Genomic DNA, 25,784 nt, shown 5'->3' with positions numbered 1-25,784 from the left:
CTTCCTTCCTTCCTTCCTTCCTTCCTTCCTTCCTTCCTTCCTTCCTTCCGTGACTTCAACTATAACCAAGTATTTCTAGCTTAATGTTTAAAAGGGACATCTGGGTTTTGTCAAGAAAATGAATGTGAAATATTTATTTAGTGAATCAAATTTATAATGGCCACCCACTTCAGAAGACTCCTGAAATATCTTACAGTGTCATAAATTTTCAGTGGTAAGCTGGATTATGTTACTTTTATGGTATTTCCAGTTTGTTGTTTGTCCACCTGTATTTCACAACTTGTACCTCATTTTTCTAACCTTTGTGCAATTTATATTATTCTTTTATTTTATATATATATACACACACACACACACACACATATTCTAAATACATCACAATAAAAGGGAAAAAAAAGAAAACCACTGGCCTTCTGACGAACAACTAATTTTATTTTTGAGGTAGCTCATGCAGGTGATGTTTTTGGAGGATTATCTCCCTGGTGGAAATTTAAGAATCTTTGGGTTGCGAGGTGAGAACTTCATTTTTTTAGCAGGTCTAGGACTCTGTAAAGAAACACCCAGGGACCTTTTGCTGGCTGGAAAACCACAAGGCGTTGCGCTATTTCTCCGCTCCCATATTTTTTTTTCCCGGCCTGTGCAGGCTCCATCCTGCGACGCTGGAAAAGGAACTGGTTCGTGCTGTGGGCGGACGGCAGTCTCGTCTATTACCACGATGATACTGGCCGTGAAATGGACGGGAGGATCAACATCAGATCCAACTGCAGAGACGTCAGGACGGGCCGCGAATGCCGCGGTGAGTAGGCTTATGGGTGTCGGCTTGCTCTTTTTCACAAACACCAGAACGAAAGCCCATCCTCTGTCCTTAAAGTAAGTTTCTAGTCCTCAAGGCTGCGAGAACTGGTTGGAGAGCAACGCTGAGCTCAATGGCTCTTCCACTGTTTTGTCTTTAAGCCCCCTGCAGTTGGCCCTCAAATTCATACCGTCATATGCTCAGGCGCATACGGTTACAAGCTAAGCATAAAATATCTCAAAATGCCAGCCAATCGTCTGAGCAAAGCCATTTTAAACTGTTTGCTGTGTTCTTTTTTTCACATTCCAGTCTTGCTATGGCCACTGGGGCCCATATTGCACTGCAGGGTTGGTTTAGGGATGATGAGAATGGTGGTCCCAATACATCTGGAGGGCACCGTGTTGGAGAAGGCTAACAAAAGCCTTCCTGGGAGTTTTGGGACAATTGGTACGTGCCATTGTCAAAGTCTTGCTAATGCAGAATGAAGTGCAATTGGGTTAGACGGAAATGCCTTTATTTTCATTGATGCCCTGCTCCGTTTGGGCCACTTGAGCTGGAAAAGGCCACGAGGTTGGCTAACCAATCTGAGTTTCTCTTGAACTCCTCCACGCAATTAATAAAAAAATTGTGTCCCCCCCCCCAACCGCTCTGAGCATAGAGAGGCCTCATCTTACTCTTATCCATCCGTCTCCTGTAAACACCCAAAATGAGCTTTTAGAAGATCATCAGGAGATTAAATGCGTGTCTGAGTTCATGAACTGTAGAAGCTTCTTGGAAGTTGGCCAGATGTCGGAGAGTTTCTGGGCTTCCTTTAAAGAGGGTGGCTGGGTTGGGGAGAGAGGCGGGAACGAACGCGCAAATTGCAGGCGGGAAATGTTGTGACCAAGATGGATGGCCTTGTAAAACAGCTTTTCGGGAAAAGTGCCTAGCAGGGGTTTAAGGCAGCGTTGCAAAGCATCCAGATGTTTGAACAATTGTGAGAATGGGGCAGGTTTCTAGAGAAAAACTGGACTTTTTTGTGGCAAGGGGTGACATGGGAAGGACACATAGCTATTGGTACATTAGCGTCAGTGAGACAATGGATCAGTTTTGGGTGAACCTTCTGCATCAACCCAGCGTCCCATTTTAGTTGGATTTTCACCTTGCTTTTTTGGTAACTTTTGAATTTAACCCCAGATAATGAAGAGTTTGTCATGCTGGGAGGCGTTCCTGGGGGCACAACTCTTTTCTCTGGAAAGCGATCAATGCGAAGGAATCCCAAAGTTATAGCGAGAACCCCAGCCCTGGCCCAACACGCGGTGACGTCCTTGCAAAGATGCCGCGATGACGTACTCGTGCCCTGACGTCTGGCGCCAGGACGTAGGTGGTGGTATTTGCATGGTGGCACCTGTGCTGATGGCCCCTTTAGGCTTAGTGAGATCGGTGTTTCTCAACCTCAGCAACTTGAAGATGGGTGGACTTCAGCTCCCAGAATTCCCCAGCCGGCATTTTTGCAGCGCAAACTGTAAAAGGATGGAACGTGTGTCATGAGATCGTGGTCCCAGGGCCCCTTGCCTTCTTGCACGCAACACAAAAGGGCGCAGTTTGCACCTCAACGTTTTTAAACTTTTGACATTCCCCCTCCCCGCCATTCCAGGTGCCCCTGACCCCAGGATGCCGGAGCACAAGGCGTGACCCCAGCCGAGAGTTCGGTGGGCTCTCAGAGGTCATCTAGCTTTACCCCGCCTCTTTGGAAAACTTTTGAATTCCTTAACGGTTTCCTCCCCAGACCAGAATTCTGCCTCCCTGAATCCAGGGCTGTGGCCAGACCTGGCTCGCCTAAAGCAGCCAAATCCCCCTGAAGACACAACGCAATTTTTATCGGCATGCGTGCCAACAGTAACGCAGTCTAGACTGGTCCCCCAGCCAAGCTCTGCTACGTGCCTGAGCGGCCACGAGTGACAGCAGAACCGGGCTCATGTACCTCCGGCCCTCCGTGTTGCGAGGCAAAGAAAGGAAAAGGCGAAACAAAGAAAAAGGCAGGGACGGTGGGCATTCCCTGTGGCACTGGAACGTTTTAGAGAAACCCCTCCGTGCGACCTTCTTATTATTCATCCTTTCCTACTAAGCCAGGATGCCAGCCGCACTGCCTTTGAGATGTGGGCGGTGAATCAAAACCCTCTGGTTTCCTGGCCCGCTGGGCCCTGCCAGGTTCTTCCCCCACTGCCACTCAGGATCAGTTCAGCTTTTACCCCCCCCACCAGTCATCTAACATCACATAGCTAACGGCAGGCCACCATTCCTGGTCTCTGGAATTCCCTGCCTCCCAGGCTCCCTTTGGTGCCCCCGCAGTGCCCCCCCCCGGCCGTCCTTTACACCGAGCTCCCAACCCTTGCCTTTCCAGAGAGGGCCGAGGCGATCTGCAGTCCCGCTCGATTGGCGACAGGCAGTTGGCATTCTCTGGCTCGTGCCTTTCCCCAGTGGGTTGATACTTCAGTACCAAAGTTTTCGCTTTGCCCACCGCCTAGAGCCTTTTTGATCGGGCGGCCTTATAAATGTAATAACTATTAACGTTATTAAACGGGGATCACGTTGCTCAGCCTTGCCCCCCCCAGCTGCTTGGAGCACCCGTAGGGGCTCTGGAGCAGCCCCTCCCCCTCTTGTTGGCGTTGCCCTGCCTCGGGGTGCTGGTGGTGCCAGGCTGAGTCACCCTGAATGCACTTTTCCCGGACAATTGAGGGATAGAGGGAGTCCAAACAGAGAATTCCTTCATGGGGCACCGACACGGCTTCCAGCCATGCTGAAGGAACAAGTGGCCAGTTGTCTGCCAGCCCCCAGCTAATTCCTGCTCTGTGTGTGTGTGTGTGTGTCTCAATTGCAGGATATTGATGTGCACCATTCAAAACCTCGCAGCCGTTTGTTCCTCTCGGTTTGTGCCTGGCTGCCATCAGAGCTGAAAAGACTTTGCGGGAAGCGATGGTCCCCGCTGGGTTCGGTCTGCAGAAATACATCTTCTGCTGGACGTTGTCCAGGAGGGTGGCTTTGAAGCAGTCTTCCCCTCGCAGCCTTCTGCTTGCCGAAGGGGCTGGGGCGACATCGCCCCGCCGCTTGCGGGAGATTTGCAAACAGATCTCCCGGTTTCTGATTTAATTTTATGGGCCCGGGGATGGTGGGGAGGATTGTTGTAAGGGAGGAATTATTTCAGGTTTGATCGGGTTGCAGATTTATTCCCCCGCCTTCCACCGCCCTGTTCAGTTTCAACGAGGCTTTAAAATAACAGTTCTGGGGGAAAAAGAGAAAATGGAGGTTTGAGTTTAGGTTCAGCTGCTTCCCAGCTTCTGCAGTGGCGAAGGTTGAAATCCAAGATGGTTGGCAAATCGGTTTCATGATTATAAAAATGGAGAATAGCTCTCTCTGAACAATAAGTGATTCTCAACCTTGGCACCCTTAAGAGCTCTGGACTTCAACGCCCAGAATTCCCCAGCCAGCCCATGGGCTGGCTGGGGAATTCTGGGAGTTGAAGTCCACCCGTCTTAAAGTTGCCAAGGTTGAGAAACACTGCCTTAGAGCTGCTCGGCCGCAAAAAGAGTTTCATGGTAGAGAAGTTAAACTTGTTGGTCTATTTCTAGCGTTCCTATATCCCTTCACTGTGCCCTGCTCTTTAGTACAATACTACCAAATTTTCCTACTTCTAGTGTTAATGCTGCCCCCAGAATCTTGCTGAGCCCCAGGTAGGAATCACAGGCAGGGTTAGGATTTTTTTTTAAGTTTCTTTTATTTATGGCCACAGAAGAACTGCCCACCCTGTCTTTGGGCCTTACAAATTCCCCTAATTTCTGTGCAGCTGGCTTGCCTTCTATGAGATGGGTATTTTGCAACCATCCGTGGCTGCCCGTTGCAACGGGCAAGGTTCCCCATGACTGCAGTCGGGGGCCCCTGCAGCAAGGGTCAGTGTGGTCAGTAGTTAAAATGCTGGACTGGGAAAATCCAGGCTGACATCCCTCTTCGACCAGGAAACCTCCCTGGGTGACCTTCGGCCAGCCTTCGCCTCTCAGCCCAGTCTGTCTCACAGGAAGGCTGTGAGTGAAAAACTGGTGGAGGAAGGGCAGGATGTAAATCTAAGAAATACAAGAGTGGCCGGCTCCATGCCAGATTTGAATACTGAGGACTAGCAGCATGTTTCTTCCTCATTTCTAATGGAGGGTTCCGAAGAGCTGGGCACGCACTCTGGCTATACAGCTCTGGTGCTGTCAGCCATGCGAGGTAGCCCAGATAGGAAGCACGCCCAGATGAACTACCATCATTACTGTAATTTATTGTAAGTTTACATTAACGGAATCCTGCAAGTCTGAAAGAACACCTCTCCCTGCTCGCCTTTACAGGCCAAGAAACTGGGGAGGGTCCCTTCTGAGACCTTTGCCTCATCCCCATTCCTGCTGAGGACTCAGCAGCCTCTAATCTGACTGTTACCTAGCCTGCGGCTCTTCCTCCTGTCTCCCAAGGTCATTCCCACGTATCATTACAGCTGCTCTCCCGCCAGAACTTTAAGCATCTGGATTTTGGAGAGAGCTCATGTCTTGGCTGGTCCTTCAGCCTCTCTGATGGTGGATCCTGGCATCTTTTCCCGGGAGGCAATGGGTCTCTGATGGGCCTCTGTTTTGTGTCCCGTGCAGGCTAAGGTTTTGCCCCTCTGGGGTCAGCATAGCAGCTCTTGTTTGAATTTCTCCCTGTCCCCGGGGGCCTCCAGGAGCGCTGCCAAATCCCGTGCTGTTTGTTTCCCTGTGACTGGAGTTGGCAGCTCCTCCCCGGGGTCCTAATTATTCTGCGACTCTCTTGCATTGCAACAGCCAGCGGGGAATGCTTCAGAGACATTTGACTAGCATTCCTCCTGGGAGGTGTTCTTTGCTTTAAAAAAAACCCAAAACACAACAACAACAACTTTATTTTAAAAACTACTTGATGTTGGGAAGATCAACAATGGGCATAGTTCCATCCATAGCCCTGAGGTCGCATCTCCCTGCCACTACTGAATTTCCAATCTAGGATTGTCCTCTCAAGGGTACATCGTCTCTGTCATGTGGGGCATTTTTCTTGGGAATATATAAATAATACAGGTGGTCCTTGACTTACAACCATTCATTTAGTGACTGAAATTATGACAGTGCTGAAAAAAGTGACTTTCAACCAGTCCTCGCACTTACGACCATTGTAGCATCCCTGCAGTCACATGATAACAATTCGGGTGCTTGGCAACTGGCTTGCAGCATCCTGCTGGATGGTTGCAGCATCCTGGGGTCACGTGATCGCCATTTGCGACCTTCCCAGCTGGCTTCCAAGAAGCATAGTCAATAGGGAACCATGTGATTTGCTTAACAATCATAGCAAAAAAGTCATAAAATCGGGTGCAGTCATGTGATGCCTCACTTAACTGCCCTGCTTAACAATGAATTTTCTGGTCCTTATTGTGGTCGTAAGTCAAGGACTACTTGTATGCTCTTTGTGTTTGCTGCCAATTTCTATCAGGAGTACCCCTTTGACTTGTTGTACCAAAAGGAAAGCATTTTTTACTGGACTATGACAGTCAAGATTGTAAGAATCTGTATTTAAACAAGACTTCCAGACCTCAGCGTCTTTAAAAATGTTGGGTGTATGTGTGATGTAATGTTATGTGGGAATGACCTTGGGGGACACAGCCAGGGGAATGGTCAGATAAGAGGCAGCTGAGCCTCAGAAGGAATGGGGTGTGGCAAACATCTCAGAAGGGACCCTCCCCAGTTTCTTGGGCTGTAAAGATGGGGGAGAATTGTACTCTGAGACTTGCAAGATTGATGTCAGCCTTACGAGTAGTCCAGACAAGAACCACACCCAGAAGTCCTAGCTCTAACTTTATTGTAAGGTTACATTAACAGAATCTTGCAAATCTGAAAGTCCCTCTCCAGTCCCTTGCTTTTATTCTCCCAAAAACTAGGGAGGGTCCCTTCTGAGACCTCTGCCACACCCCCATTCCTGCTGCGGGCTCAGCTGCCTCTTATCTGACCATTGCCCTGGCTGCGGCTCTTCCCCCTGTCCTCCAACCCTCCCTAGTTTTCTGGAGAGTAAAAGGAAAGGAGGGAAAGAAATACTTTTTGTCTTGCAAGATTCTGTTAATGTAGCCTTACCATAAAGATAGAGCTAGTACTACTCCTGGTTGTGTTTCTTGTTTGGACTACCTTGCAGGGCTAACAGGTTGTTTCCTAAAGGAATTTCTCCCCTATTATGTTGCTATTGGGGTGCTTCTGATGCTGTTACCAAGGAAGGAGGCCCAGCTGGAATGAACGATGCTCTAATGTCGGGCGGGTACCTGATCTCACTCCCCCCAAATGTCTTTCTGAAGAAACGTGTTTTTAAGGCTGACACCTCCAAACAGTGGGCATTTTGCAAGCTCTGGGACCCAGGGTGTGTTTCACGCAGCTTTAGCAGGGACAAGCGCCGTAATTATCCCTTGATTAATTGCAAGACTGTTGGAGTCTGATGTGGATCCCAGGCACAGTAATGAAAAAGCTCCATTCCTAATAATATTACATATTTTGATCAGCATTTCCAACACAGTTTTAATGAAGAGCAGACAGGATTAAGGAAAACTCCCACTGATTGTCTGGTTTAGCATGATCCCCTCGAGCTGATCCACGCTTAGCCGTGCAGCCTTGAGGTCTAGAAGCTTGCTGGTTGTCAAAACAGAAACAAAAACTCCTTCCGGCCCTCTGCTTATTTTCCTCTCCTGTCTTTACAGACATCCAGCCTCCCGAAGGGAAAACTCGCGAGTGCCTGATGTGCATCGTGCAAAGGGATGGCCCCAAGACCATGCTGTGTGCTGAGAGCGAGGATGATGCCCTGTAAGTTGTGAGAAGGGGCGTCCTCGGGGAGGGTCAGAAGTCAAGATGGCAGCCACGAACCCTGTGATTGAAGGCCTGACCCCTTTTACGACGGGCAGGGCTTCAGTCGTATGGGCTCTTTTGAAACCACCACCACCACCACCACAGATGTCCCATCTGCAAGGCAGTGACCACAAACAAGAGCTGGGCATACGAAATGGGGTTACAGGGATCCTGACAATAATCCCATTTTAAAGGTTGGGAGCTGAGGTTAGGTTTTGTGGAAGAACCCCTGTGGTCCAGCCATTCTTGCCTCCCCTTTGCCTTGGCCAGCTGTCTTCAGTCTGGACCCATCCAGATGTCTTGAATTTCCCCAAATTCCCCTGGCAGCATGGCTGGGGTTCTGGGAATTGCAATGTACGGAGGGCAGCAGGATAGGAAAGGCTGCTCGTGATTGTCCCACAACCACACAGGCTTAGTTCCTACAACACACTAAACTCTCCACCCGGATAACAGTGGCTGTGTTCACACGACACACCCAGTGCCCATTCCGGTTTTGGTTGAACACAGTAGCGCGATCCACAAAGCATTTACTTGTTTGGAATAGAAAGGATTTAGGGTGCCCTTCTCCGTGGCTGAAGGGACCATCCATGAAGCAGAAGCAAGTACCTATGGAGGACATCAACAAACCATCAACCCAAGGTTGCTCATTCCTCAGATCTGTCTTCATCCAGAGGACCAACCTGTGTCTTATCTGAAGAGATCCAGGATCTCAGACTCAGAGATCTCATCAGAGAAGAAGCAGTAGGGCTTGGTCCTTATCTCCCTGGCGTTCCCCATAGCCGGGGAAGGTCTCTCATGAGCATGCTAACTCCTGGCACCTCCATGTTGCTTTCTGGGCAGCATTGCGGTGGGGATTATCCCTTGCATCCTCCAGGGATGTTTTTTCGGTTTCCCAGTCAAGCCTTCAGCCCTGGGGTTTCCTGATAATCTCCCATCCAAATACTGACCGAGTCTAGCCCTATTCAGCTTTCGGAGATGATCCAGTTAAGCCTGCCGTGCAAAAGCATCCTGAAGATTTTTACCAGGTCTTGTTAAGCGTGTTGTGCAAACCCAGCCAGTGTGAATTGTGTATGATAAAGTGGAATTTCCGAGACGTCGGTGTAATAGGAAGAAAGCTATTTTAGAGGGGAGAGTGGCTGATGTGGCAAAGGAATCATTCTTCCCCCCAAAGGCCTTCGTCATTTCCTTGCTTGCACACCCAGCCTCCCCCCACCATGTTTGCTTGTTTTGGTTCATAGGCAGAACAGTTCCTCAGTTTCCCATCTGCAAAATGAGGAGGAAAAATGATCCCCCACCCAGGATTCAATATCAGGCCTCTAATGCCCCCAAAGGGAAATGTTTATGATAAAGGTGCAAGGCAGGAGGGGCGCTTTTGGAGGGCCTCCTCCTATATCCCTTTAAGATGGTCTCAGATCCCGTTAATGAAAGGTGGTTTGTTCTCTCCCCCTTTCCGTTGTTTACGCTGGCTGCATCTTCTGGGACCTTCTGCTGGGAACACACAGCCTCCCTTAGGGAGGCCACCGCTCTTGAAAAATTTCCATCTCACTGTTCAGGGCTATGTTTACGAGCCAGAGCAAAGGCGAGCGTTGCCTATTTCTGAAATCACCCCGGCTTGAAATAGTCCACCGCAGAGTGGATATATTGATCTCAGGTTTCTGGAAAAGGTGGAGCAAAGACATTCAGAGAAGACTATGGAGGATTAAAGGCTGGAGGAGGACTCAGTAGAGCAGTGTTGTCCAAACGTGGCCACTTTAAGATGAGTGGACTGCAACTCCCAGAATTCCCCAGCCAGCCATGCTGGCTGGGGAATTCTGGGAGTTGAAGTCCACACATCTTAAAGGGGCCAAGGTTGAAAAACACTATGTTAGCAGCATACAACTCTGCAAGGAGGATCCATGGTGAGCGTCCTCAAGTGTGTCAAGGGGTTGATCTAAATAAACCAAAACTCTCCTGCTGGTTTGTTAGTGAATTCATTAAGGCTGAGAGCTGTTTGAACCTCTTTTCCCCAGATTAAGACAGAAAGGCTAACCGTCCTGTTCCAAATATTTCAATATCCGCACCTTTCTGGATTCTTTTCAGAAAAAAACAGGAAGAAAAAGTGGGGTTTTTTCCCCTCCAGTTGTTGTACCATTTCCAGAATGTACCTATGTTAAGTCCTGCGTGAAATGTTGAGGTCTGTGCTGGGCTCGCTTGGGAGGGACCAGCTCCAGACCAGCCCCTTCAAGCTGCTTCACCGTGGTCTCTGCAGCCAAACAGACCTTAGCGTGATCTCCCTCCAGAACGCGACCGGGTTACATCTCAGCTAATCCTGCTTAGACATAGGACTCACGGTGACTTGAAGGCCTCAGGTGACTTTGAGGTCACGGTGGAGCCAGGATTAAAATAATCCCCTTTGAGGAGTTTCCTCCCGGAGAGCGTCCAGGTGCGTCACCGAGATGAGCAAAGGTTGGAGCAAAGGTCCTTAGGTCTCCAGCTCCCGTTTCTCCAGGCACATTGTCTGGTTTGAGGAACACGTTGGAGCACTAATGCAAGGTGTCACGAGGCCCAGGGATTTCCAAGCCTGATCCTCTCTGACACCCCCAAACAATGTTGTCTTAACACGCAACGTCTTTTCTCCGCGGTAGAGCTTCGAGGACGGCCAAGGCATTTTTAAATATCGATGGACGGGAAGTGTTTTTATGCTGTTCCTCCTTAGGGTTTTTAAATGAAAATGAAAACAATTCATCTGAAAAAAAGAATCCAAAAGATGTGGGGGAATGAGAAAAGCCCTCCCAAATATCAAAAATGTATGTTTTTAAAACATTTCAAATTAGAGGTTGGAGTATCAGGAGGAGGTGGTTAGGATTAAAGAGCAGTTGTGCATCGGTTCCTCCCCAAATGCACTTGCAGTCTGCTCTGTGTTGGGACATGGGTGAGCTTGGAGACTGCGCTGAGCTCTTCAAAGGCCCAGCTTCCTCTCTTCCTGTCTGTTGAAAAGTGACACCAGATGTTGTTCAACTCCAATCCAAATCCAGCAGTCACAGCCAGATACTCGACAGAGTGTAGATGAATTGTTCTGCCACGCACCAATGTAAAACAGGTAGTCCCCACATAACGACCACACTAGGGACCGGAAAATTTGTTGTTAAGTGGGGTGGTTGTTAAGCGAGTTGCACCCGATTTTACAACCATTTTCGCAGCGGTCATTAAGCGAATCACTGTGGCCGTTATGCGAATCAGGCAGTTATTGCCAAGTGCCTGGATTGCAATCACATAACCACAGGTACTATAATGGTTGTAAGTGCGAGGACTGATTATAAGTCCCTTTGTTCAGCACCGTTGTAACTTTGAATGGTTGCTAAACGAATGCTTTAGTGGGGACTACCTGTAATGCATCTGTAAATATAAAAAGATATCACCTTGGCATCAATCCACAGGATACCTGTACTGTATCTCTTTGGTTGATGCCAAGGAGAAAACCCTCCAGAGCTTCCATTTATCCAATGGTGTGCCAATGTTCTGCCTTTCCCACTGTGCCAGATTTTCTGCAGGAATGAAAAAGTCAGAAAACATCACCATAGGGGAGAATTTTGTTTGGATTCCTGGTGAAATTCCATCAGAGAGGCGGAGTGCCTGCATTAGAATAATCTCATTGCCCCCCTGTGATGGAATGGAATTATGAAGGCCAGGCTCAGGGAGATAAGCATTTTCTTACTCACCGCAGGAACGTGGGAACTACAAGAGGATGAGACTGGCACCTCCCTGAGAAATTCACACTGTTGTGGCTGGCTGACTTGGGAGCTGGGGTTTCAGTCTGGGAAGATTCTTGCTAGAGGTTGTAGCTAATAAACACAGCTGAACTGATTTTGCATTGTCCCTTGGAGTTCCTTGGGCTAGGCCTGACATCAATCTTCCCAGACTGAACCCCAGCTCCCAAGCCAGCCAGCCACAACACCGTGAATTCCTCAGGGAGGTGCCAGCCCCATCCTCTTGTAGTTCCCATGCTCCTGCGGCGAGCTAGGAAAATGCTTATCTCCCTGAGCCTGGCCTTCATAATTCCATTCCATTCCATTCCATCACACACACACACCCCATCTCACAAGCACAGGAAACGTTAAGGAAATTAGAGGTGGGCAGAACGTTGCCATCTCAAATCGATTGGTTCCAGAGCGTTGCTCCAAAGTCAACTAAACGCCCTGTTTTGTTCCGACGTGGGAGAACCACCAGGCAGCTTCGAAGGGTGTCCTTTGAGTGTTTGGGCTTTTCTAAATGCTCCGACTGGGCTTCTGTTTTCCAGCTTCAGATAGACTGCTGTCACTCGGTGCAGCTCAGCCTTCCCCACCAGGCACTTTCTGGATGGCTCCAGCTCCCATTCTCCTGTGCTAGCTGCAGAGAGTGGGAAGCGACCCAGCCCATTGGCAGAACACCTGGAGGATCAGGAAGGCTGCTTTAGAGGCGCCCTGTCCGCAGGGCTTCGGGCTTCCTTATCCAGGAGGCCCCTTAAAGGGCCCGGAGAGTCCTTAAAAGACTCAGCCCTCGAAAGCTTTTCGAAAGCCACAAGGGAGCCCTGTGAGATCCCCGAAGTTTATTTTTGCAATGACTGTACCTGCTCTTCCTGTTTTTGTCCACAGAGCCTGGAAGATGGCCCTTTTTGAAGCTAAAGCCACCCAGGTGAGCCTCCTTTGGGTCTCTTTTCTTCTGGGCTCGGCAGGTGCACTGGGAGTGGGTGTGGCTGAACATGATTGAATGTCGTTTTCAGTGGGCTGAACACATTTGCCAGCAATCCTGGCAGACCAAGCAGGTATGGATCTTGTTAAGACTTGGATGGGAGGCCAGCAGGAGATCCCAAGGGGATTGGGAAGCCAGGAAACCTCATGGTCTTCTTGTAGCCTTTACCTTAATTCAGTGTTTCTGAATTAATTCTGGGAGTTGAAGTCCACACATCTTAAAGTGCCCAAGGTTGAGAAACACGGCTTTAATTAATCGGTTTAACCATAATTGATGAATGGCATATGTGGTATTTTCCCCTCTCTCTGCCACATTAAAAATAATAATTTGAGGAGGTCTTTGAAGGCTTCACCTTAAAGATCTCCGCCTTGAGTGCTGCAGATCTGATTGTAGGCATTCCTGTCCTTTGAGAGGCTAAGTATAAATTTGCTTCTATCCATCTTTCTCGTCCTTGCTGCCCAAAATAAAACAAAAACCAGGGAGATGTTCTGAGCTGAACGTCAGATTTCTCAAGTTTCAGGGAGAGCATTTTCATTTGCAAGACGCAGAACCAGCCTTACCTCCAGAAATGTTTTCGTGTTAAAAGTCGTAAGCCAGTTCAAAAGAGTCAGAAGCTTAGGAGTGCCTAAGCTTCGTGGGACGAAGGCCTGGTCAAGATGACCTTGAAAATAGCCATCTCATTAAAATGGGAGGGTGCCCAGTTCCCTGATGAGATCCAAGCCTCACGTGTCAAGTTGTTAAAGTTGCATCGGTGTGACATTTTACAGGGGGTCTTCTACAATTTGAGAAGAGCTGAGTGGGAGGGTCCTTTACACATCAAATTAAGTCACCCCACCCACCCCAGTTTCAAGTCTGGATGCTCCCCAGAGCTTTGGTGCAGACCCTGAGCACTCATTTTCCATCAGCTGCTGAACTATTGCTGAATCACTTTCCAGTTTTCAGCCCCGTCTGGTTACAGATCAATAAGTGCAATTCTTGCGATGATGCAGAAATGCCTGGAACGCTGGATCGATTTAAAAAAGAGCCAGAGATGTTGGAAAGAAAGGGGGAAAAAATTGTGTGGCCAGCCAGGAGCCCAGATGGGGTTAAGTGGTCATCCATTTGCTGTTCCTCTTTCCATCAGTTTTGGGGGCCTGCCACGTGACACGTGGGTTTGGCGCTGCTCCTGTGTCCCTTTGTGCTGTTCTGATAACACGCTGCTGCCGTGCTTCCAGAGGACTGAGCTCAGCTCTGGTCAGGCAAATTGCAAACATTGTGGTTTCCACTTTGTGATGGTGGAGGCCTCCAGAGCTATGGACAGATCACCTTTTCATGGATAAGGCCTCCCATTTCATCTCACCTCTTGGCTCTTAGCCCGCCCCACGGCTAGGAAGCCACCATAGGGCCCTAATACCTTTGCACTGGTGGTTCAGTTAAGCCAGCATTTCTTAACCTCAGCAACTTTAAGATGTATGGACTTCAACTCCCAGAATTCCCTAGCCGGCATGGATGGACTTCAACATGCTGGCTAGGGAATCCTGGAAGTTGAAGTCTACACATCTTAAAGTTGCTGAGGTCGAGAAACCCTGGGTTAAGCAAAGAGGTGGCTTTATAGCTCTGCCTCAAAATGACCAGGTTCTTTTTTTTGTGGAGGGGGGGTTGCTTTTTTTCCCTCATGAGTAAAGAAATGCAGGGCTATCAGGAAGAAAATAGGGGACGGAGCAAGGCAGAGTGCTGGCTTTCTTCTTATTTTTGAGCTTCCCCGTGGGCCAGAACACCTAGCCCAGTGTTCTCAACCTCAGCAACTTTAAGACGAATGGACTTCAGCTCCCAGAATTCCTGGCTGGGGAATTCTGGGAGTTGAAGTCCACCCATGCTGGCTAGGGAATTCTGGGAGTTGAAGTCCATACATTAAGTGGCCAAGGTTGGAAAAACGCTGTTCTAGAAGGTTCGGGCTTCCTCTCACTTGCTCCGGAGGGTAAGACTACAATGAATGTGATGAAACCTCAAGGGTGGAGTTACAGATGAGACATTAGGAAGAACGTCTTGACAGGAAGAGCTGTCAGTGAGCAGAACAGGTTACTGCGTGGAGGGGTTTCTTCCCTTTCATTGGAGGTTTTCAAACAGAGGCTGGAGAGTCATTGTAATGCAAGAAGGGACAGGAGGAAGAGCTGCAACCAAAGTCACAGTCGGATAAGAGAAATCTGAGTCCGAAGCAGACATGTAATTTGAGAAAGTGTCTCAGGCTTGACCCTCCCTAGATTTCCCAAAGATAAAGGGAGGGAGGGGGAAGTGCATTCAGACTTGCAAGACTCTGTTACCATAACCTTATAATAAAAAGTAGCATTCGCTTGCGTGTCTTTGGTTTCCAACCTTGCGGGCCTGACAGCCATCTCTCGCGTATGGCGTAGGGAATCCTGCCGGGTGTGGGGGGTCAGACTTGATGGCCTCTGAGGTCCCTTCCAATGCTGTGATCCTGGTTCCGCAGCCCAAGGGGACCCATGTCCCAAGTCGCTTTGGGCTCTCGGTTGCTGATGCTCGGCTGCTCTCTCATTTCTCTGCTCCAGGTTCACCTGTATGACCCTTACGACGACTATTACCAGACGGTTCCCCTCGACTCGCACCAGGCGATGTACGTCAGCTCGGATTATTACGGCAACCAGTATGGCGGTAGGTCTGCGAGCTCCTCCCGGTTTATCCCTTTCTCGTACCGTCACCCCACTGAAATTTAAAGAAGGGATCAAATTAATTGTTTTTAAGTACCTTGAAAACGGGCTGTAAACAGACTCCCGTAAGATTACATGAAGAAGTGAATTCACTGGAGGTCTTAGGGGAAAGTTGGACGGTTCAATATTGGAGGTGCTGTAGCAGATCCAGCACTGAGCAGGGGGTTGGACTACGTGACCTCTAAGGTACCTATCCGCTCATCAACCTGCCAATCTGAACATCATGATGATAATATATTATTGAACTTGTGCAGGTTGCCCACAGCAGGGGTCAGAAACATCAAGATGGCATCCGCCACGTGTGATCGGAGCCCTGCCCCCTTTTTACGTGCATCGCACACGCAGTCCATGTAAAGGAGGGGGAGCGCTCTGGTCACAGAGTTGTGGCCCTGCTTCCAGGAAGACCTCAAGCCGCTACAGCTTTTCTTCCCGTGATGATCTTATCCCCAGCATTCAGTATTTGGAGACAAAGCATCTCTCGGCACGGGGGGGGGCGGGGGAATCTCCCATGGATTTGCTTAGCCCCTTTGTAGAACCGCCTCAATAAGCGAGCAATGCCAGGACATTTCTTTTAATGCATTCGATGTGAGTTGCATTCATTTTCTTTTCACAATATATGGACTTCCCTCTTTTTCCAGATCTTAAGGGTGGAATATGTTGAGGGTGTTTCTGCAGGCATAGAAGGCCTTTGAAAGAGGCCGTGGGTATGACGCGCAGCTGTTTTCCACGCCGATAATGTAGGGTCCTGTAACAATGGTAGGATCGCCATTAGCAGCATTCATTGGTGTTGCTGGCCCTCCGGACGTGGCCCTGGGCGGGCTGCGTGGGCCACGAGGAGCCCCCAGTTGTTCCCCTCTTCAGCTGATGCGCCGATCGCCTGAATTACATTCCAGTTTCTCAGGATCTGCCGTTCCTTTGGGCTTAACTGCATCTTGAGGGCTGAAGGGACATCTGGTGGCCCAGTTGTGTATTCCCGTAGATGCACCAAAAGGAAATAAAAACTCTACTACAGTACTTAGCAGGAAAAAAAAATCTCACAATTGAGGCTTGGGAACGTCCTTCCCTCGGAATTGCAGTCAGCTCCTCGTCTTTGCGTCCAGCAGGTTTCTGGTCAGACGCCAAGATTTGGGGTGTTCCAGTCTGAGTGAAACCGGGTGGGTTTGGGTGCAAAAAGCTGAGGGCTAATTGCAGGTAGGGCAGGTTGAGTGCCAGACAGTAAAGTAAATGACACAAAGTAAACGACACAAAGATCACGATAAATTAACACCAATTTGCAAAGTCGAGCCTTTGGAAAAGAAACCTTCGTCTCCAGATGAATGAATAGCTGGCCTTTATTGTGGTTTCAGAACCATTTTAGAACTAAAGTTTCAAATCCCAAATTAAAAAACAAACAAACACGTTTTTCTACAAAATAACAGTAAATGAGATGCAAAGTGAGATGATAAGAGCATTATACGTAAAGGAGACCAGGAGCTAAAACATTTTTGCAGCGTTTTAAGATCCCTGAAAGCTGGTTGTCTGGGCCTATAAAATGCCTTAATTAACACAATACCGAAATGCTAAAATCCTATTTTAACGTGCCCCTGTGTGAACGTACCTCTTAAATGGCACAGTTTTGCAACACGAATACATCTGAAGTTAAAACCTGTCTGGGTGTGGCTGGGCTTTGCCACTGATGGCGCTTCTCCTCCCTTTCTCCCTGGCAGCCCCCGGGATGACCCACGTCATCATCCGCGAAGACCCCTACCGCGTCTCCGGAGACCAGATGGCTCTGGGCTTGCTGGCTGGAGCGGCCACCGGGGCAGCCCTGGGTTCGTTCATGTGGATGCCGTGCTGGTTCTGAGGCTCTGTTTCGGTAGAAGAGCCGGCCTGGCCCGGCTGACTCCCCTTTCCCTGGCAAGAACCCGTATTTCGGAAGAGGAGAGGGAGAACCAAGAGGGATGGGTCGTTTGGCACGTGGATCCCCGGGAGTTTTGCAAGATCCCGGGGAGGTTTTCCAGTACCTGCTGTGTAACAGTAACAGTGACCCATAGTTTCCGTGCTCCGCTGCTATGTCCTCCCTGGTTCATTTCGCCTCCCTGTGTCGGATGTCGGGCGGGCCAGGAGGCTGCGGCCCCTGCCCCAGAGCTATCGTGGTGCATTTGGCTGGGGGAACGGGGGAGGGGGTTATCCGAGAATGCCCAGGGGGCCCCACCAGCTTGGAAATCTGCTCTGCCTGGGCAGAAGCTTTTGTGAAACCTTTTTCTGCGGTTCATGCACAAGCTGCGTTCCTGTCACATCCTTGGCTAGGGTTGATCTTGGGCTTTTTGGTGGCTGACGTCAGGGGCAAGACCGGCCAATGGATTTCCCGTACCCAGGTTACGTGTGTCGTGTGAACGAAGGCCAATTCCCTTTGTAACCTCGGGTTCGACGCCTTTGCAACGTGAACGGGTCGTGGTGAATCCTGGGGGCCGGGCGTTCTCAGCGTCTGCCTACCCAGCTCCCGTGGCTCGGCTGTTCCTCTCCAAGGCCCCTTCCATCCTGCGTTTCGGGGTGCTTGCAGGGTATGGTCAGAAAAGTCAGGATGGCCGCCACAATGGTGCAATTGCACATAAAAAAACAGTTTCCATGGCACCACCTTGGCTTTCTTGACCATACCCTGTGGATACCCCGCTGCAGTTCCTTTGCCCACCCTTGTTAGGGCGGAAGGTCTCAGAGTTAGGCTGAGAGATGCCGTGTCCTGACCGGACTCCATCGGACTAAGCCCGTTTAATTTGTCCCTGAACCTCCCACGTGAGGCCAGCAGTAGCCCAACCTGCCTTGGATCCTGGCCCTGCAGCCCACCACAGCTCCTGTCCTGCCCCCTTGGCCATGCTGGCTGGGGATCATGGGAGCTGTAGCCCTGCACGCTAGGAAGGCCCCAAGGGTTAGAGGATGTCAGCGCAAGAATGCCATGACCTGAATTTGGCTCCCAAGGAGACGGGAATCCCAGGGACCCGTTTGGCCTGAAGCAATCCTTTTTCCTAGCAAGGTCGTTCTCCGTGCACGATGCAGAGTGGATGGATCCCGTTCGAGGGCACGATAGAGCGCTTTGAGAGAGAAACCGCTGTGGGTGAGCTTGGGGAAAGTTTTGTTTTGAACTTGCCAGAATCTTAGGAAGGCTGGAAACCTGCAGGCGTGGACACCTGAGGACACGTCTCCTCCCGACTTCTTGAGGTCCTCTTTTTAACGGGATTCCGCATCCATGGCCTGCAAGGTGTTCTAGGAGGACGCAGTAAGGTGTGGGCGGCTTTTAGACTCGGCGAAGCGAACGGCTGCGTAAGTGGGGAGAGTTTGAGGAGGAGCTGATTGTGGCCAAAGGGCTGGGGGCAGATGGCCCAAGGGCCTGATCCCGCTGGGGGCCCTCCTAATGTTCTCAGTTCAACCGCCTGGGCCACCAAGAGCCCCCAGGGGGATCAGGCCCCCGGACCATCTCGTCCAGCCTTCTGGGCAACCTGGCCAGATTCACTCGGGGAGCTCAGAAGCCTGGAAGAGGGCAGGAGCCCCCTTCTCTGTCGCTCTCCAGCAACCGCCATTTGGAGTCACTTGTGCTCCTGGGATTCAGGAGGTGGAAAACAGCCCCCCGTGTTGTAGCCATGGAGACCCTGATCCTCCACGAAGCCCTCCAGACCCCCTTCCGATCCCTCCAAATTGGCTGCCATCCCCACGCCTGCTGGTAGCGAATTCCACTGCTGAGTGCTGAGAGACAGGAAATTTCTCCCCTCTTCTCCATGTTCTCTGTGCCATGCATGAATTTAGACTTTTTCTGTCCTTTCTGTCCTTCATTCCGAGTTGAAGAAACCCAGTTACTGGAGTCTCTCCTCGTCGCCGCTCCCTAATTGTGCTAGTTGTCCCCCTCTGCACCCTTCCTGGCTCTGCATCCTCCTGTTTAAGTCTCGAGGGGAAACCTCCTGGGAGAATTCCCGCCGGGGCCCTTTTTCGATTGGAAAATGTGGGCAGAAAAGTTTGGCAGCCTTAGAAGATGTCAGCAGAGCCCTGGAGCTGGATCGAGCCCTTGGCCCACCTGGAACGCCTTTGGGTCTCCCAGCAAGTGGCTGGGCTGGAAAAGGGCAGACCGCCCCAGTGGCTTCCTGGCAAGCAGTACAGTATTTAAAACCCAGAGCCTGCTAGGTCACTAGTGCTGCACACGTGGCCTTGAGTTCGGGGAGGAAAGTCTGGATCCCAAGCTGACAAATTCAAAATAGGTAGGGCCAGGCACGGGGCAGTGTTTTCTCGTGCCAAGCTGCTTTGAGACACAGAACTGTTTTCACCAGTTTCCACCTCAAAGCAGCAGGAAGTTTTCTGCCACAGTGGTCTGAGGGGATGTGGGAGGCCCACCCATCAGCCATAGGAAGCTCAGATGGTTGCAGGAAGACAGGGGAAGGGGCTGCCGCGCGATGCGTGAGGCCTCCGAACAGAGTCTAACCCTGCCCTGAGCGGGGAATTGGGCTGGGCGGCCTTTGAGTTCCCTTCCAGCTCTGCTAGGACCAGCTGCAGAAGTGACCAGTGGGAGGAACAGGGACGCGGGACAGGAAGAGCAGCAGCAGCCCTAAACTGGTTACTGGGCGGGAGGGTGCAGCTCTGTCCCTGGCAGCTGTTGCAAAAGGGCCTGGAAACCACGCAGAGGCTGAATAAATGACGCTCTGCGCTGAGAGAGTTTTATCACCACGTGCTTCAATGTGGCCACTGCACGCACCCCTCCCATAGGTCAGCACCGGATGGGGCGGGCTTCCGCAGCGCTTTGGACCACGTATGCCCACACCAGACCAAGGCTGGTGTTAAGACTAACCAGACATTTATTGTGCTATGCGCTACTACTGTGCAAACGCAGCTACCAGCCCTTTTCTGGAGCACAACCGGAGTAGTATGGCTGAACTTCGCTAGTCCCCCGTGCTCTGGTGCAGCTTGTGGTTTCACAGGTAACCAACGTGTTTCCAAGGGATTGGGGGCCTCTCTTGAAATATGCCTTCCCCTTTTCAGACAGAGTACTTGCACAAAAACCGTTGCAGGTGTAGGCAGCATTTTGTGGCTAGAGTAGATACACTACCCTTTTTTTTTTTTTTTTCCCCTCAGTGGATTGTGTCTAGTAACACAATGACGGGGTGAAAATTCTCCTTTTTCAGATGGTGCAGAAGAGCTGTGTTCAAATTAAGCTGAATGCATCTCTTTTGCATGGGGGGGGGCAATATTTGCTCTGAAATTTGCCGGTTTAAATCTGAAGAATGTGTTGGAATTTGCTTGTAGGCTTGGATCCTTCATGCATTAAATACAGAACTATTTACACCGATTTGCACCTGCTCCACTTTTCCTGGGGCGGTAGATCCCTGCTCCTGCCAGAAAGGTGACTCAGGGGCCCAGTCGCTCGTCCATGCTTGGAACACGTGCAAACGCAGCCTTCGCACGGACCCCATCTAGGGGTTGGTACAGCTGAATGACTGAAACGCTGCCGGTTCAGCAAGAGAAATTTCTGGGCAAAAGATCACCATATGTCACTAACCCCCAGCAAATCCTTGCCAGATCATTCTTGGGAGTGACTTTAACACTTGTTCCCAGATTAGCCGATCACTTTCCTTACAGCAATGACCAAAGCAATTCGGGTTTTTTTAAATTACATTTCTTCCCTAGTTGACCAGAGGGAGCGTTTCCTGCACACACCCACGCACGTCCCGGGAGGAGAGTTGGCCTCTCCTACGAAGGCCACGTCATACGAAATTTAGTCAATAATAGCTCACGTTTTAAAAGGAAAGCCACCCGGAAGCGGTGCCCGTGGTTCTCCGCTGATGGGTGTTTTAGCCAGCAGTGGCACTCCTGAGGGTCTCCCATCCCTGAGGCAGGGTCTGCCTTAGCCGGTGGGCTGGGGGCTTCCCAAGAAAGCCCCGCGGTTCTTATGGGGAAGCGGGCCGGCCGGGCCTCCCTCTCTAGCTGCAGCACAAACGGCGCCTCGCTTCGCTTCTCTCCGCTCGCCACGCAGCCACGTCCACATCGTGTGTGTGTGTTTGTGGTTTGGTTCCATCAAACGCTTAAAGCACTAATAATGTAATGTATATTTTGAAAGAAAAACTATTTAAGGATTAAAAAAAAGTTGCTGTTCAACACATGGCTGCTGTCTGTTCTTCTGCAACATCATACGGCCATCCTAAGAATGGTCTCCAAGGCAGGAGAGGTGTTTTTCTTTTCATTCTGGCTGGGCCTGATGCCAGTCGGCCACGGAGGAAACGAAGCTTCCCCAACAGCCAGGAGAACTAAGCCGTATCTGTTGGATATCCACCTTTCCTCAGAGGGAAAAATAAGCACTGTAAGAAGATAAAGGCACCTCAATTCCCAAGGCTGCTTTAATCAGTCTTGTGTCTCTGCCTTTCCCCCAAATGTCTTTAAAATGCATCTGCAATTAACTTAATTAGGGGGTATGGAAGCCTACCTGAAAAAAATACACCAGGATTGTCGTTTGCATGTGTGTTTAAGAGAAGGAAGGAAGGGTGTTTATTTTCCAATTACTTCCTGCCCCGAAGGAAAGAAGACTAAATAGCAGCGTTTGGCCTTTTGATGTTTCCAGGCAGCTGCTTCGTTCAGCCAACAGGTCTGTTACTTGCCGCTGCTGTTTCTCAAGTGTCTAAGGTAAAAATTCAGTCTTGAAACTGTAATCTCCTAGGTGGTGGATAACGCATATGCGCACACACACACACACACACTACTCCTGGCCATAAAAAGCACTGGTATGCAAAATGCAGAAAAGAAATAAGGAAGAGTGAAGCAAAGGAGGTATGACGTAAGGAAAAGGGAGCAAGCTACATCTAGCTTACGCCAGCCCCATTCACCAGACCTTTCTGTCCCTGCAAAGAGCTTTACTTCCTACGCCGCCTTCCATACCTCTCGACTCTCAGGATCCCCCGTGCCAATGTTCTCGGCCTTCCCCTCCCTCTGGACCCACCGGCGCTTATTCGTTCTGCCATCTGAGCCTCACTCCTCCTTTCCCCATGATCAAACCCTTCACTTTTGGAGTCAGTCCATATATATATATATGCAACTCGCATTCCCACGTAACAAAGCAGGCAGCAACAGGCTCTTATTCGCAGCCCTTTTCACTGCTGCTGACAAGCGTTCAATGCTTGTGGTAGACATTTCACCAGTTTTTCTCCCATGCGTACATTTTCTCCTTCAAACGTATTTTTTGAACAGCAAAAATCTGGCCTGCAAAAGCCCCGCCCAGCATAGAGCCACAGTACATTTCCTGCATTTTGCAGGAAAAAGACTTCCGGCCTTTTTCTGTGCAGAGTTCTGCCAGATACCTTCTCAGTCGCTCTTATACTGCTCTCCAAGCAGCAGTGGGGTTCACTCCTGCAACCTTTCCTTTGGAGAGGGCAACAGTAACAGCAACCTTCCAGTCGCCAGGTACAAGTACCGTTTTCACCCACATCAAACAAATCTTGCAGCCACTCCCTAAGCCAGGGTATCTCAACTTTGGCAACTTGAAGATGGGTGGACTTCAACTCCCAGAATTCCCCAGCCAGCCATGCTGGCTGGGGAATTCTGGGAGTTGAAGTCCACGCATCTTCAAGCTGCCAAGGTTGAGAAACACTGCCCTAAGCAAATGACATCTACATCCGTAGCTGTTGTGTGCTACTTTTCAACGTTCTCATAGCATTTTTTCCATTATTTTTTCCTTAGGCATTAACATACATAGCAGTGTTTAATGCCATTCAACATACTGCTAACATTTTCACAGGGATCTCTAAAATATTCCTCCCAGCATTTCAGTTTCATTCCAAATAATTTCATTACTTTTTTGTTTAATTCCATTCGCTCTGCAGGCGGCTTCTTGTTTAGCCCTTTCCACCCACATCCAAAATTAGTTTTATTTCCATGAAAGGCACTGTTTTCTCATTCTCTTTGCTCTTTGCCTACAATCTTTGCAACAATATTGTTTGCTATGTAGACATTATGCAATTTGGGGGAGGGGGTACCTTTGAGTCAGCTTTTTTACTCCTTGCAGCTGCCTGGCCAAGTCCCTGCAGTTTTCTTGGGAAGATTGCAGAAGTGGCTTGCCCTTGCTTGCTTCTTCCTGGGCTGAGAGGGAGGGACTGGCCCGAGGTCACCCCACTGACTTTGTGCCTAAGGCAGGACTAGAACTCACCGTCTCCCAGTTTCCGTCCTGGTGCCTTACCCACTACACCAAACCGGCTGCAGCCTTCCCATATGCATCTACAGTCTGTTTCACTTCTTTATCCCACCAAATATTCCTTTTCATATTTCCCATGAGTGTAACTCCACACACTTCTGCAGCACTAATATTTTTCACTCTGTTCCAAGAGCTTCTGGATTACATCCACTCTTCATTCATTCTGTTGGGAGATAAATCTATATTCTATTACTTTTCTGGTGGCAGTAATACTTTTTCCTCCTTTCCAAATCATGTTTCTTCCATCACTACAAATCACTGGAACATGTAAATACCAACCCATGGATTCCTATGTTTATCTGCACTCACAACCACCCAGGTTACAATACTTAATTTCTCACATGTATTAACCACATACCCTGATTCATATATTCATCAAGTCCACTCACAAGATCAGGTCACTTCCATTCAAATCTTTCGCCTTTCCCCTTAGCTCCATGCACAGCTTGCCTATTTTTCTTTCATTCATGCATGCTCTGTATGAGTTACTCCTTCCATTCCAGATCAACCTCTCATATTCCATACTGTTGCCTGCATCCCACCAACTCAGTTATATGCAATCCACTGACACACATCCAGGATTGCTGGTCGAGATGGTAGAAATTGTAGTTAAATGCAAACATGCGCCAAGTTTGTTGTTGCATCTTCACTCTGTCTTGCATGCGTCCCGCTGTACTCAATGACTGCTCTCAGAATACCCAACTACAACAGGCAAATCAACAAACTGGTACAAGATACTGGAACTTTAGTCTCAGCACATTTGGACTGGGCACAACTGGAGCAGGCTAGCCTACTGCTCCAGTAAAATGCAGACAGCCTCTTTCCCAACTAGTTATATGGATTTAGGTACATGACAAATGGAAGCTGGTTGGCATTATTTCTAAACCAGTCCTCATGCTTCTAAGAACAGCACTTAATTATCCTGCAGTGTGCAAGATAGACGGTGGTTCCCTAGCCTGTTTCTCAGTGCAGTAGATGCATGAGTTTAAGCCCCAGGCCCTGAGAAGCCTAAATGCTCTCACTAGCCAGGTTCACACATCACATTAAAGCAAAACAATGCATGTTTCCTTGGATTGTGTGAACCCAAACAATTGTGGCTTATTCAAATAAACAACGGACAAGCCATAGCAAAACTGACAATTATGTCAAAGCAGAGTTACAAGCTCTTTATGTCAAAAAAGCCAAACATCAAGAGCTAGCAAGCTTTTGTTGTAGGCCTGATCAATTACCCTTAGCCAGAATTTGTAGATCGAAACTCAGTGAGGAAGAGAGGCAACTTGCTATCTCTGCAGAAGAAATTCGGGAGGACTGCTGAGCATTAGATGCCTCAACACCCTGGTGCATTGAATAACTGCCAACGTCCAGAGTCCACTGGAGTTGGGAGGCTTGTGTGTTAAAATAAATAAGTAAATAAATGGCCCATGGTGGATGTAAAGTGTTCTCCCAATTAATTTATTACTTGGAAGAGATGCCCATGCAATCGAAAACTGTAGATGACAGTCCCATTAAAACCAAATTGGGTTGGGTTGAAAATTGCCACGATTTAAGACTCTATTATCTTTTCTTCGAGAAGCAGGCAGGAAACCTATCTGGGATCACGTCAGCCCTAACCCTAACTCTAACCCCAGCTGCAGCACTTCCTCCTGTCTCCCAAGATTATTCTCCCAGCCCGTTACATCACTCAACAGATAGAGCTCAAGCTGTGATCAATTATTCATCTAATAAAGACGCCAAAATATTCCCCTATTGTGATTAAAAAACACTACAGGCTCTGGCAAGCTACTGAGATGCTGCTCCTGAGAACTGACGGAGCAGTGCAGTTTTCTGCCAACCTTTCTATATTGGCTTAACCCAGAGATGGGTAAGAAGCAGGGGACCCTCTCCTCATTCCTTCGGCCACCCTGGGACTTCCACCAGTCAGAAGCATTCACCCATTTCCCCTTATCTCTTGCTTGGATGCGGTTATTCTTTGGAAGTTTAGAAAGAGGAATTTGCCTCGGTGGTAGGCGAGCACCTTCCGCCACAGAAATGATAGCAGTGCTAGACTGAATCTCCTTCGCTGTGCTTGATGTTACCAATCAGCAGATGGCGCCAGAGAGATGCTGCACAGGGCACGCAGCCTCCTGTAAGTGCCCTCTCAAAAGGCTGGCAGTTTGGGTCCCTGATGAAGGCGATCTTCTGCAGGTGCCTGAAGACCTGCAACCACCTAAGGCCATGCAACTGCCAATGGCACAAATGAACAGTAACGTGGAGCGCCACATGGAAACGAACTGCTTGGCTGCCATCGGCAGAGAGGGGCTGGAGACGCAGGCAGAGGCACTGCCCTGACCTCCCATCTCCTTCTACCTCCTACCCGGACTTGCGTGCCCACTTCCCAAAACAGGCGCGATGGCTGTGACCACCTTCAGCTCTGGCACTGACTCTGAAACAAGCTGGACCTGCCGAGGCCAGTGGTGGGAAAAGGGGAAGTAAAAGGAGCAGCGGAGAAACCG

The 25,784-nt window shown here is 49.5% G+C and overlaps 1 protein-coding gene across 1 annotated transcript in view; it reads left to right on the top strand.

Moving 5' to 3' along the window:
• PLEKHB1 (pleckstrin homology domain containing B1) overlaps positions 1-21,195 on the top strand; it is a 28,750-nt gene extending 7,555 nt beyond the window's left edge. The window contains exons 3-7 of the mRNA XM_088140443.1: positions 644-796; positions 7,542-7,644; positions 12,297-12,336; positions 14,940-15,042; positions 16,805-21,195. Of these exons, the coding sequence (XP_087996569.1) occupies positions 644-796; positions 7,542-7,644; positions 12,297-12,336; positions 14,940-15,042; positions 16,805-16,941 (536 nt within the window). The 3' untranslated portion in view covers positions 16,942-21,195. The remainder of the gene's footprint in view (positions 1-643; positions 797-7,541; positions 7,645-12,296; positions 12,337-14,939; positions 15,043-16,804) is intronic.
• Positions 21,196-25,784: the final 4,589 nt, after the last annotated feature.

This window comes from Python bivittatus, unplaced genomic scaffold, assembly GCF_059951505.1.
Source record: "Python bivittatus isolate LINGU-HERP-01145 unplaced genomic scaffold, Pbiv_v1 ctg000340_np1212, whole genome shotgun sequence".
Lineage (NCBI taxonomy): Eukaryota > Metazoa > Chordata > Lepidosauria > Squamata > Pythonidae > Python > Python bivittatus.
The sequence above is the reverse complement of the archived record's forward strand: the minus strand, read 5'-3'. Positions and strand labels throughout refer to the sequence as shown.